Raw genomic sequence first — 12,500 nt, forward strand, 5'->3', positions numbered from 1 at the left:
ACTCTTTACGTACTAATTTGGCCCAAATTGATCGAGTGTAGGTCCCTCTCTCTCTCTCAGACAGCTGCCTGCCCAGAAAACCCCAGAAAAGCATTTAGTATGCAGCGTTTAATAGGGGAGGGGAAGGCCAACATTTTGACAGAATTTGTTTGTATTCCCCTTTTGCGTCCACACTGTATATTTAACCTTGTACTATTGTGGTGTTTACGTTGCTCTATGTCTTAACAATTGTTGATTGACATCTCTCTCGTCCAATCAGATGAGGAGACCAGTAGCCAGGGGAAGGGAGACAACCTGGGCCGGAGCCTTCAGCCAGAAATCATGAAGGTAGTGTTTGTTGTTTATTTTTGTTTGTTTGTTTGTGCCATGTAAGTCCAATATAGCCTGAATTAACTGTGAACCTCGGTCATCAATAAATTTATTAATTCAGTCATTTAGTTTCGTCATACATTTGTACCCTTTTTGGATATGTTATTCAAGATTGATTGGCTTGTTGATTGACTGCTCATTCATTCATTCAGTCATATATTCAGTCAAACGTACAGTTCTGGTTTCATATTTTCCATATTTCCAATACGTTTCTCTACAGCCTATAGCTTCATCAGAGAGGCTGTGCTGCTCTCTAAAGCATTGATAGACACACACCAATAAATAAGTAAACACATGAATGGAAGAAGGTAGGAAGGAGGGTAGGTGGGGAGAGGAAACATCGGGGTTCCTCCCCCCCCCCCCCCCCCCCCCCCAGGGCTGTGCTGGGTTGGCTGTCTCTGGGGCCAAATCCCCTCAAACGTCTATGGATCGCCCCACTCCATTAGACATGATGGCTCACACTGATTGGCTGGAACCACATGGGGAGGAGGGGGAGGGAGGGAGGGGGGGTGAAGAGGAGGAGGGGGAGAGGGAGTCAGAGGAGTGGGAAGAGCAGGAAGATGAGGGAAAGGAGGACAAGGAGGAAAGGATGAGGAGGGAGAACAGGAGGAGGAAGATAATTGGTTTGAAAGAAGGGGATAAGAGGGGTAAAATAAGGGATAGGATAAAACAGACGATGAGGAGGAGGAGTCAAAGCAAGAGGAGGAGGAGGAGAGGGAGGAAAGGATGGGAGGAGCAGACGGGAAGTGGACGTATAGGAGGAGTAAGAGGAGTGACAGGAGGAGGAATAGGAGGAGAAGGAGGAAGAGGGGGATAATTAAGAGGAGGAGTAAGAGGAGGAGGAGGAGTAAGAGGAGGACAATGAAGAGGAGTAAGAGGAGGAGGAGTAAGAGTAAGAACAGGAGGAGGAGGAGGAGTAAGAGGAGGAGTAAGAGGAGGAACTTGAAGAGGAGTAAGAGGAGGAGGAGTAAGAGTAAGAACAGGAGGAGGAGGAGGAGTAAGAGGAGGAGGAGGCAGGGTAAACCAATGCTAGAACAGGGATTTCTCTTTCACTGTCTGCTGCCTTTTATTGTTCTCATTGTCTTCGTCTCAGACTCCATTCCTCTCTCTCAAATGAAGTACGAGGAGAAGACAGATCAGTCAACTGATTTGATTGGTAGAATAATTCAAAATCATATGACCTGACCGGCTCAAACCGGTCAGGTTTGAGCCGGTCAGGAAGTAACTCTCTCTCTCTCTCCAGACGGCCCAGAAAGTCAAAGTCATTGGGCAACATTGGGTTTTTGTTTATTAATTGACATTTCTGTGTGTGTGTGTGTGTGTGTGTGTGTGTGTGTGTGTGTGTGTGTGTGTGTGTGTGTGTGTGTGCATTTGGGTGTGTGAGTGGTTATGTCATTCTCTTCCCTTTCTCCCTTCTCTTTCACTTCCCCCTCGCTTTCTTCCCTCACACTTCTTTCATCTTTAATCTCTCTTCCTTACTATGTCTCCCCCCACCCCACTATCTCTACTTCTCTCTCTCTCTCTCTCTCTCTCTCTCTCTCTCTCTCTCTCTCTCTCTCTCTCTCTCTCTCTCTCTCTCTCTCTCTCTCTCTCTCTTCCCCTATGTCTCTCTCTCTCTCTCTCTCTCTCTCTCTCTCTCTCTCCCTCTCTCCCTATGTCTCTCTCAGTACGCCAGGGAGACAGACCAACTCAATAAGATGAACAGGAACGAAGTGAGGCAGAGACTGTTTTCTCTGGACCCAGAGACACAGGTAACACAGCCGGCCTTCCTGCTTCTCTGGTGAACCAGGGGTTGCTGGTTCAAGCCCCACCTGGACTCTTTCCTTGGATTTGTATACAATTTTAAACATATATATTATTCTTATTAGTTATATGTAAGTGATGCCGGCTTGTAAAATAGTTTGACTGGCAACTAAAAGGTTCCAGGTTTGATCCCCATTGACTGCCTACCCTTACCTCCCTGCTCATTCATAATCTCTATAGCAAATTCTGCATATCAGGGCAGAATCTCTGTGCAATGAGACAAGACTTTGGTATCGGAAGTGCTCTGGTTCCTGTTTGAAGTCGGAGCGGTATCGACCAATCATGTTTGAGCGGGCTTTGGCTGCATGCTGACCAACAGTCTGTGTGGAGAGTAACATCGGCCAGCGGCTGACTTTTCAGATTGTATCTATTTCTTTATCTGACTATTAGCGATTTCTATCAGCTTTAATATCTTGTTCATTGAGGCCAGCTGATATGTGGAGTGCAGCTGAAGCCCCTCCAGGATATAGGGTGAGGCTGAATGTCTCCCCCTCTTCCCCTCCTGACAGCGGCTGGACTTCTCGGGCATCGAGCCGGACGTGAAGCCCTTTGAGGAGCGCTTCGGCCGCCGCATCGTGGTCAGCTGCCACGACCTCGCCTTCAGCCTCCAGGGCTGCGTCAGCGAGAAGGGCGACGGCGTCCTCACCAACGTACGCTACCGTGGGGCTCGCGCGCACGCACACACGCACGCAAATACACACAAACATGCACGCGTACAGATGCCACTCTCGCGCATGCACACAAACACACACATGCACACACACACACACACATACGCACAAACATGCACGCACATGCACACGCACACATGCACACACACACACACACATACGCACGCACACACGCACATGCATACACACACGCACACACCGAATAGTGCATCCCTGGGCTGGAAAGAATCAAGTTGCAAAATAAAAGTCCTGAGGGATTAAGGAGGTTTGGCTCAGATGAATTCAAACAGATGTTTGAACAAATGCCACCTAACGACTATGGTATGAATTCTCAAAGTGTCCTCAAAGGAAAAAAGATGTGCAGCATAATCGATGTGTTCAATAGACGTTGACCAGAATCTATGTTCTTGCCTATAATCTTACCTATTTTGTTAAATTTGGTACATTGTGCTTTTAATATGTAGCTTCTTTCAATACTTGAAAGAAGCTGATCCTTGTTTCTGGTCACCAAGACCGCAGTTTGTGTATTTTACCGCTACTCAGCAGCCCACCGAAAGCCTCGTCCCAGATAAACCCATTTCATTATTCATACTGGTGCGTCTAGCCGCCGTCCCAGTGCCGTGGTGGTAAAAATACACTGTTATGTCCTTTAAGGTTTAAGCTCTCCGAAGTGTTTATTCTGTCTTGTCTATTGCGTGCTGCTTCGTCTGGTACCGTCCGGACCAGTGCGTGGACCTCATTACAAGCTGTGTGCTACAGTAGCTCAGCCTGCCTTCAGGTTGCACTGTGTGTCTGCGTGTGGCATAGTCATAGACCTACACAGGAATCTGCTCGTATGATTGCGTAGTTTCAGTCGTGCACGTACATATTTATTTACAGTCACTGATTTTAATTAGTGTAAGTGGGCAGGATCAATGCAATATTTTATTTCATGGCTTTTGGTTATGGACTTGATTAAAACTGTATCTAAGGATATGCAATTTTCTACAAAAAATATATTGATATAAATGCAATTGAAGTTGTAGAATTATGCACCTTATTGACCGTTGAGGTAATCCGTAGATTACTCTTCTCTTCGTCGTTTGTCCTAATGGACTTCCTGTGGGATTTTAATTGATCTCACTCCTATCATCCTTTTACTCCTCACACTCCTCTCTCCCCTCTCATCCCTCTCCCCCCTGTCACTCCTCTCTCCCCTCTCACTCCTCTCTCCCCTCTCACTCCTCTCTCCCCTCTCATCCCTCTCCCCCCTCTCACTCCTCTCTCCCCTCTCATCCCTCTCCCCCCTCTCACTCCTCTCATCCCTCTCCTCCCTCTCACTCCTCTCCCCCTCTCACTCCTCTCCCCCCTCTCACTCCTCTCACTCCTCTCACTCCTCTCCCCCCTCTCACTACTCTCATCCCTCTCCCCCTTTAACTCCTCTCCCCCCCTCAACCATCTCCCCTCTCTGCCCCCTCTCGCCCCTCCCCTCCCCTCTCCCGCCACTCTCCCCTCTCTCTCCCTTCTCCCTCCTCTCCCCCCTCGGCCCTTTCCCTCCTCTCCCCTCTCTCCCCCGCTCACCCCTCACCCCTCTCCCCTCTCTCACCCTTCTCCCCCCTCCCCCCCTCCCCTCCCGTTCTCCAGGTGGAGCCCTTCTTCGTGAGCCTGGCGCTCTTCGACGTCTCCAAGAGTTGCAAGATCTCGTCCGACTTCCACGTGGACCTGAACCCCCCCTGCGTCCGGGACCTGCTCCTCCCGGGGGACGCCCCGCCCCCCTCCCCCACCCCCTCCGAGTCCTCAGACGGGACGGGCGGGGGAGGGGGAGGTGGAGGAGGGGGGAGCCCAGCCTTGGTGAACGGGGAAGGGGGGCGGGCCGGCGGTCTGCCCGCCCTGCAGAGGGTCTCTGAGGCCCTGCTGAGGTTCCCCACGCAGGTAACGGCTTGGATGTGTGTGTGCGTTTGTGTGTGTGTGTGTGTGTGTGTGTGTGTGTGTGTGGGTATGTGTTTGTGGTTGTGGTTGTGGTTGTGATTGTGATTGCGTGTGATTGTGTTTGTGTTTGTGATTATGTTTGTGTGATTGTGTTTTTGATTGTGATTGTGTAGGTTTGTGTTTGTGTTTGGGACAGTGACTGTGACTGTGTGTAGTGTATCTCTGTTTTCTCCCCTGAAGTAATCAAAGGAAGGAGATCCTGAACTACTCTTTGTGCTGTGTAGTTTACGGTTACTCCTCTCCATAGCGACTCACAGTGAACTCAGATCCCGGGTAGTGTGGAGCAGGCTGGGCATCCTGATCAAGGATGACCAAGTGATTAAACATTTAGCACGGTCATGTCAGACTTCTAATGGAAGACATCTGCGCATGATTCATAATGTTTTCACTGGTTTTCCTGTGCAGTCTTGCTGTTTGGAACTGGGAGTGGATTGGCAAACAGTTTTATCAGCTAGAATCTGGGCAGCCAATATAGTCCAAAGTCTAACCAGTGTATTAAATTAGGGTAAAATATGCCGACAGAGACACGATTCAAAGACACGATTACCACAGATGTCGGTTACATGAACATAAGATGCATTCCACATACAAACGTGATAGTTGTCACCTGCTTGCTGCAAACCTTGTGGGATCCTCCGTTGATAATGTGTATAAATAAAACTATACACGCGCATGCATCAATCCTGCATTTCATACCGCTCAGAGGCCACATTGCGCCCAGGACTGCAGCGCTGTCTGATGTGGCTCAGCAGACCCACATGTGCAGTCCATGCTAGGACCCGTTCACGGGGGTTTAATGTCCCAGGCCGAGGAGGGGGGCACCGCCCCCCCTTTCCTCTTCCCACTGAGGTAGCTTTTAAAGTCCTGGCCTTTATTGTAGGAAAGAATAGCGCATGTGTGTATTAAGTGGGTATATGTGTGTGTGTCTGTGTGTGTGTGTGTGTGTGTGTGTGTATGTGTGTGTGTGTGTGTGTGTGTGTCGCTTGGCTCGAGATATTCGGTGTGTACTGTGAAATCTGCCAGGTGGCTGTGAGATCAACGCATGTGCACGCGCACGTACAAACACACAGACACACACACGGCACGTTGCGTGACTTCCACACAGCCCTCAGCTATACATCTTTTGACTGCGCTTGATTCTGGGCCAGTTTTAATAACGATGATGTCATAGGCAGCACTGACCCGCTGTGGTAAATCTCAGAACAGTTTAGATTAGACACACACACACACACGCACGCTCAGAAACATGTCATGTCAAGCGACCCCACAACACGACTGAACTGTTCTGGAAGCAGAAGGAACAGATACAGTGTCTGGGAGCCCACGGGAGTGTGTGTGTGTGTGTGTGTGTGTGTGTGTGTGTGTGTGTGTGTGTGTGTGTGTGTGTGTGTGTGTTTGTGTGTGTGTGTGTGTGTGTGTGTGTGTGTGTGTGTGTGTGTGTGTGTGGCAGAGAGAGAAAGATTCTGACTTCAGGGGGTAAAGCAAAGCAGGGGTTCCTACATGGCAATGTTAGGAACACATTTAACAACCGTTTCCAGCCTGCCTACTCTACCGCTAGCTAAATGACGGGCATTTTGTGTGGAAGTTCAGTAGACCTGCACACATACGCATGCAAACATACACATACACACACACACACACACACACACACACACACACACACACACACACACACACACACACACACACACACACACACACACACACACACACACACACACACAGATTCACACACACAAGGTTCTCTGTCATTAGTGTGTTGTTGCGACTGGGCTTACCGCGGGTTCATTTAGGTGGGCTGGGTGTGCCCCCCCCCTACCGCCCCATCCCCCATACCAACTACATGAAGGGGCAGAAACAAAGAGGGGGTACCAGAGAGAGAAAGAGGATACAGATCTAATCAGCTATTATCCACTATGCCTCTTAAAGAATGGTCATTGCAATGCCTCATGGGTGATGAGAATGCCAAGACATTCTCTTTGGCAAAAGAAGAGGGCATCAATGTATTAGTCTCTGGATGAATCCCAACACTCTTCTTTATCTAACCTCCTATATTAATGGGCTGCTTCCCCACAGGCCGATATGTAGGATTTTTAAAAGGAGCAGCCGATACACAATGCTAGTAGCCAATGAATATAACTCTCTTTCTTAACCATCTCTGTTACGAAACACACACACACGCACGCACACACACTCGCGCGCGCACACACACACACACACACACACAGTGAGCTCTACAGGACCTATCATTAGCCCAGCGTGGGTTTCCTGTACGATAAAAGCAGTACTTCCTGTATGTGGCTACATTAGCGTAGCTCTGGAGAAGTGAATAGTACTGGCTAAACATCTCTTTTATCGCTTACATGGTTCTTTATTCAGCCTTAATACAGGCTTCATGATTCTCCTTCCCCCTTTATTCTGCCATCGTTAATAATACCTTCTTCATAACCATAACAATGATAATATTTTGTAATACGGTGTGCACTTTAAACACCCATCTCCAAGCTTAGCTTCACGCTAAACAACACCCATGGCCGTCGTAAAGTCCCGCACCGCTGCCCGCGATTCCCGCCTCTCTTCGTGTCCGTCCTCCTCACCCTCCCACCATCGTCTGTCTCTCACTCTCTCACTCTCTCCTCCCCACTCCCTCCCCTCTAGGGCATCTTCTCGGTGACCAACCCCCACGCAGACATCTTCCTGGTGGCGCGCGTGGAGAAGGTCCTTCAGAACGGCATCACGCACTGCGCCGAGCCGTACCTCAAGACCTCCGACGCCGCCAAGGTCTGTCGCCGCGGCAACGCACAGCCCCACGCACGCTGACACAGCAGAGCCACAGAACGGGGATATTCGCCGATCTGTGGCCAGCTTGGTTGAGTAAATGCTAGCGAGTTGGGGGAGCTGAGATGGAACCAAGATGGCCTCCAGGAGAGTGGGAGTCATCCACATGCCTGAAGATAAATGAAGAGAACCCAATTGAGTTGGTTCGGTTTCAGTTGCTAACAGAGTTACCCAATAGTTCCAGTCACAGAAAGCAAAGTTATAAATGCTCTATTGTTTCTGTTTGCCAACTAAAAAAAAACAACCCAAAAGAGATCCGTTTCTATTTAGCTCACTCAAGAGTTGCCAACTTAAAAATCGAATACCTGGAACCACAGTTGTACATACTTTATGTTAATGCAAACTGCTGTGTGTTTATACATGTGTTATTCATTCATACAGATTATTAAATTTTACATATTATACCAGTAACCCAGCATATGAAGAAAGTAACTCTCTCTCTCTCTCCAGACGGCCCAGAAGGTCTTGAAGGCAGCTAAGCTGACGTGCCAGCGGCTGGGCCAATACCGCATGCCCTTTGCCTGGGCAGCCAAGTAAGCCCCCCCCTCCGTACCTCCCAACCTGTCACAAACATCATAAGCAGGTCTGAAGCTTTTGACTGGCACAGATCAACAATGGCCGATGTTGCCTTTTAATGCAGTGACTTCAACTGTCCTGTTTCCAAACGCTTCCGTCACTCCGGCTCGACCACTAATTGCTATGGCTTGTCTCCTCTGAGGTATATTGAACCAGGGCGAGGGAAGACCTCGTGGGTTTCACCCTGGGAGTTGCCTGTGTGGTTGAGTGTGTACTTATTAAAGAACATTAACATCTACTTTTACCTTTTCCCTATGTGTGTTTGTTTGTGTGTGTGTGTGTGTGTGTGTGTGTGTGTGTGTGTGTGTGTGTGTGTGTGTGTGTGTGTGTGTGTGTGTGTGTGTGTGTGTGTGTGTGTGTGTGTGTTGGTTGTTATGTGTGTGTATGGTATTGTGTGTGTGTTCGTGTGTATGTGTGTGTGTGTGTGTGAGTGTGTGTGCGTGTGTGTGTGTGTGTGTGTGTCTGCAGACAGGTGTTTAAAGACGCCCAGGGTGGTCTGGACATGGATGGAAAGTTCTCTCCGCTCTATCGTCAGGACAGCAGCAAGGTGTCAACAGATGACATCATCAAGCTGCTGGCTGACATCAGGAAGTGAGTCGATCAAACAGCAAACCTATTTCCTGTTTGGCGGTCTCCTCACTTCTGAGTTACTGGAACAGAGCATTCAGTATCATGTACCGCAGATATATAGCTTATAAACAACACTGTTGCCTAGCTACGTAACTGTGTTCTCAGATAATATACAGTATGTGTACTGCGTTCTCGTGCACCCGTTTTTGTGAATATGTATGTGTGCGAATGTGCGTGCGTGTGTGTGCGCCTGTATGTGTGTGCATGATTACAGTACAGTATGTGTTGATCTCACAGCTTCCTGGCGGAGTTCACACTACACACCGAATATCCCGAGCCAAGCGACACACACACACACACACACACACACACACACACACACACACACACACACACACACACACACACACACAGACACAGACACAGACACACACACACACACACACACAGATATTTATAGTATATATGCTGACGTACACAACTTTACGTATACTAACAATATATAAATGTTCCACCTGGTCTCTGAATAGTCTGGTCATGTTGTGTGTTAATTATGCACAAGAAGTTGTGTGCGAGCACGCATGCACACGTCTGTGTTTGATCACTGATGTCCTGTTCTACTGGATGACATCCCCGTTATAAAATGTATACATTATATATATATATACCTACACCGGTAATGTACACACTGGAGCATAGCGTGTCTATCGGATGCTTAGGTTGCTATTCAACACTGAACATAACATAACCCCCATTTCAACCGTTGCGGCCCTCCTCGTCCCAACGGGAAACGTTTTGAAGGCGTAGCGTTTATGTGAGCGGTAGTTGATGAACCTGTGAGTTGGATGGTAGGGTGATGACGTTAGATGACCCTGTGAGGTTGATGGTAGGGTGATGACGTTAGATGACCCTGTGAGTTTGATGGTAGGGTGATGACGTTAGATGACCCTGTGAGTTTGATGGTAGGGTGATGACGAGAGACGACCCTGTGAGTTGGATAGTAGGAGGATGACCAGAGATGACCCTCTCACTCTCCTCCTCCGTCCCGTAGGCCGGAGAAGAGTAAGCTGCAGGTCATCCCTGGACAGCTCAACGTCACCATCGAGTGCGTCCCCCCAGACCTCTCAAGTGGGTTTCTGCTGTCTCCTTGTGCACACACACATGCATGCGCACACACATGCATGCGCACACACATAAACGTGCACACACATGCACATGCACACACATGCATGCACACACGCATAAACGTGCACACACATGCACACACCCGTGCACGTGCGGACACATACTCCAAAAAAACACGTGCACGAGAACACACTTGCACGTGCACACACACACACGCACACACACACACACACACACACACACACACACACACACACACACATATGCACCTGCCCACATATGCAGGTGCACACAAACATGCAAGGGCATAAACATGCATGTGCACGCACACACATGCAATCACCAACATGCACGCACCCACACACACACACACACAGACGCTCTCTTTCTTTTTTTCTCTTTTTCATTTACAATACACACGCACACACCCACATACTTATTTTTTTGCTCTTTCTCTTCTCTCTCCTTTATTCTCTCTGTTCTGAAACATACATTCACTTATTCACACACAGCAACAAGGACACAGAAACGACGTACAGGTTTATGTTTTGGGAGCAAGCACAAAATCCTAAAAAGTGTTCATCAAATCGTCCTCCTACTCCTCCTCCCCCTCCTCCTCCTCCTGCAGACACGGTGACCTCCTCCTACATCCCGGTGAAGCCCTATGAAGAGGGCTGTGAGCGGGTGTCCCTGGAGATGGACGAGTTCCTCCCGGAGGAGGCCCGCTACAACTACCCCTTCTCCACCTACAAGAACCACCTGTACGTCTACCCCCTGCAGCTCAAGTACGACAACCAGAAGACCTTCGCCAAGGTACGCCCGGCTGGCTGTTTGCCTGCTCCACCTGAGTGTTGATTTGTGGTTAACTGTGCGCTAAATGTACTTGTAAAGGAGATATAGGATGGAGAGGGCTGAGGTGTGATGGGGAACCAAAATAGCTTCCTTTGGGGAAAAACTGAAAGTGAAACTAAAAGGGGAACTACAATTAGTCATGTGTTTTTCAAATTTCGAGTGAAATTATATCTATTGACGGTTTGGATGGATACATCTGGGCTTTGTGGAAGGGGGGTGTACACGGTGAGGGGGCAGGATAGTCTAGTGGCTTGAGGGGTTTGACAGCCATAAAAGTTCTGAGCTCGAACCCTGATTGCAGCGGTCTAGCTGTAGTCCTCCCGGTTAGCCATTGTCAAATAATAAGAGCAAAATCCAAACCCTGATGAAGAAAATATGGACTTTATCATATGAGGAGGACACATGTTCAGTGCCCGTTTAAACTCTAAGGGCGTACTCACACCAGGGAAGTCCTTTAGTTTGCTCTCTTTGGTTCCGGACAAAAATACAATATTTATTTTATGGTGTGGTGCGGTTCCTTTTCACATTGCAATTTTCGCAACAAAAAATTGATCTCCGGACCGGTCGAACTCCTTCTCCCTCAGCCTGTTGCTGAATGAATTATATGCATCTGCACTTTTATGTGTGTTTTCCAGCATACTTTTTACATGCTTTTTTCAGCAGTCGGGTGAAAATTAGTCATGGCTCGACATGGAGCAGAGAGGAGACGAAATGTTTATTGGATATCGGACGCAAATACCCAATAGACGTTCCGCCTCCTCTTTGCTCCTTGTTGAGCTACAACAAATTCTCACCCGACGTTCTGACAATGTGCTGCTAAACTTGGAGTTACCGCTAATCAGGCTGAGCGGATGCCTGTTAAGTCCAAGAGGCGCATGATTTTTAGAACTAGATCGGATCGAGGTGCGTTCGCTTTCACATCTCAAGCGAACCGCACAACGGTTAGTTTGGAAGCGAACCGAGACCACCTCTCCGGCTGGGTCTCTGTCAGACTTTTTGGTCCGCACCCGAGTTTCGATGGTTTGTGTTCACACCAGCCCACAAGGTCTGCACCAGCGATTCTATTTAGTTGGGTCGAACCAAACAAGGCAGGTGTGAATACGCTCCAGAAGGATGCTTGGCCTCCTGTAACACTGCTTCCAGCTTCCTCAGAGAACCGCTCAGTGAAACCAGTTCAGCCTCGACACTGCACTTCTGCAGTTCTTCGGCATTACACCCCAGTAGCCAGAAGTCGGTCAGATGAACCGAGGTTGAAACTACACGTGGCAGGCATGCACACACACAAAGCCCCCTTCCACTTCCCACTTCTAGTTCCACTTCCCAACATCATATATCATATCAGTGAAAACGCTAAAGGCCGGAGCTCGTGTCTCATGTTGAACTGTCTTCAGTGAGAGTTTCGTCTCTCTTCTCGAAACCCTGGTCCAGACCTTCTGTGTTGACCAGTGATGTCTAACCCAGCGTCTGTGTGTCTGCTTTCACCCTCCAGGCCAGGAACCTGGCTGTCTGCGTCCAGTTCCGGGACTCTGATGAGGAGGGGGCCTCTCCTCTGAAGGTGGGCTCTGAGGAGGAGGAGGACGGGGGGGACGTCCTCCTGCCCTCGTATCCTGGTGTGGTTGGGAGGGGAAGGCTTTGTGATCGCAGAACTCAGTACATGGGGGCTAAGCTTTGATATGTCCCTGTAGGGTTTATGTAATACCATATTTGGTGGTGTGTTTCCGTTATTCA

The 12,500-nt window shown here is 48.8% G+C and overlaps 1 protein-coding gene across 2 annotated transcripts in view; it reads left to right on the top strand.

Moving 5' to 3' along the window:
* Positions 1 to 12,500, top strand: part of dock11 (dedicator of cytokinesis 11) — a 77,003-nt gene that overhangs the window by 18,320 nt on the left and 46,183 nt on the right. For both annotated transcript variants that reach the window (XM_030339147.1, XM_030339148.1), the window contains exons 9-18: positions 260 to 327; positions 2,037 to 2,120; positions 2,682 to 2,822; positions 4,467 to 4,754; positions 7,470 to 7,592; positions 8,100 to 8,182; positions 8,694 to 8,816; positions 9,847 to 9,923; positions 10,549 to 10,733; positions 12,262 to 12,327. In XM_030339147.1, the coding sequence (XP_030195007.1) occupies positions 260 to 327; positions 2,037 to 2,120; positions 2,682 to 2,822; positions 4,467 to 4,754; positions 7,470 to 7,592; positions 8,100 to 8,182; positions 8,694 to 8,816; positions 9,847 to 9,923; positions 10,549 to 10,733; positions 12,262 to 12,327 (1,238 nt within the window). The remainder of the gene's footprint in view (positions 1 to 259; positions 328 to 2,036; positions 2,121 to 2,681; positions 2,823 to 4,466; positions 4,755 to 7,469; positions 7,593 to 8,099; positions 8,183 to 8,693; positions 8,817 to 9,846; positions 9,924 to 10,548; positions 10,734 to 12,261; positions 12,328 to 12,500) is intronic.

The sequence above is a fragment of the Gadus morhua genome, chromosome 17, assembly GCF_902167405.1.
Source record: "Gadus morhua chromosome 17, gadMor3.0, whole genome shotgun sequence".
Classification (NCBI taxonomy): domain Eukaryota; kingdom Metazoa; phylum Chordata; class Actinopteri; order Gadiformes; family Gadidae; genus Gadus; species Gadus morhua.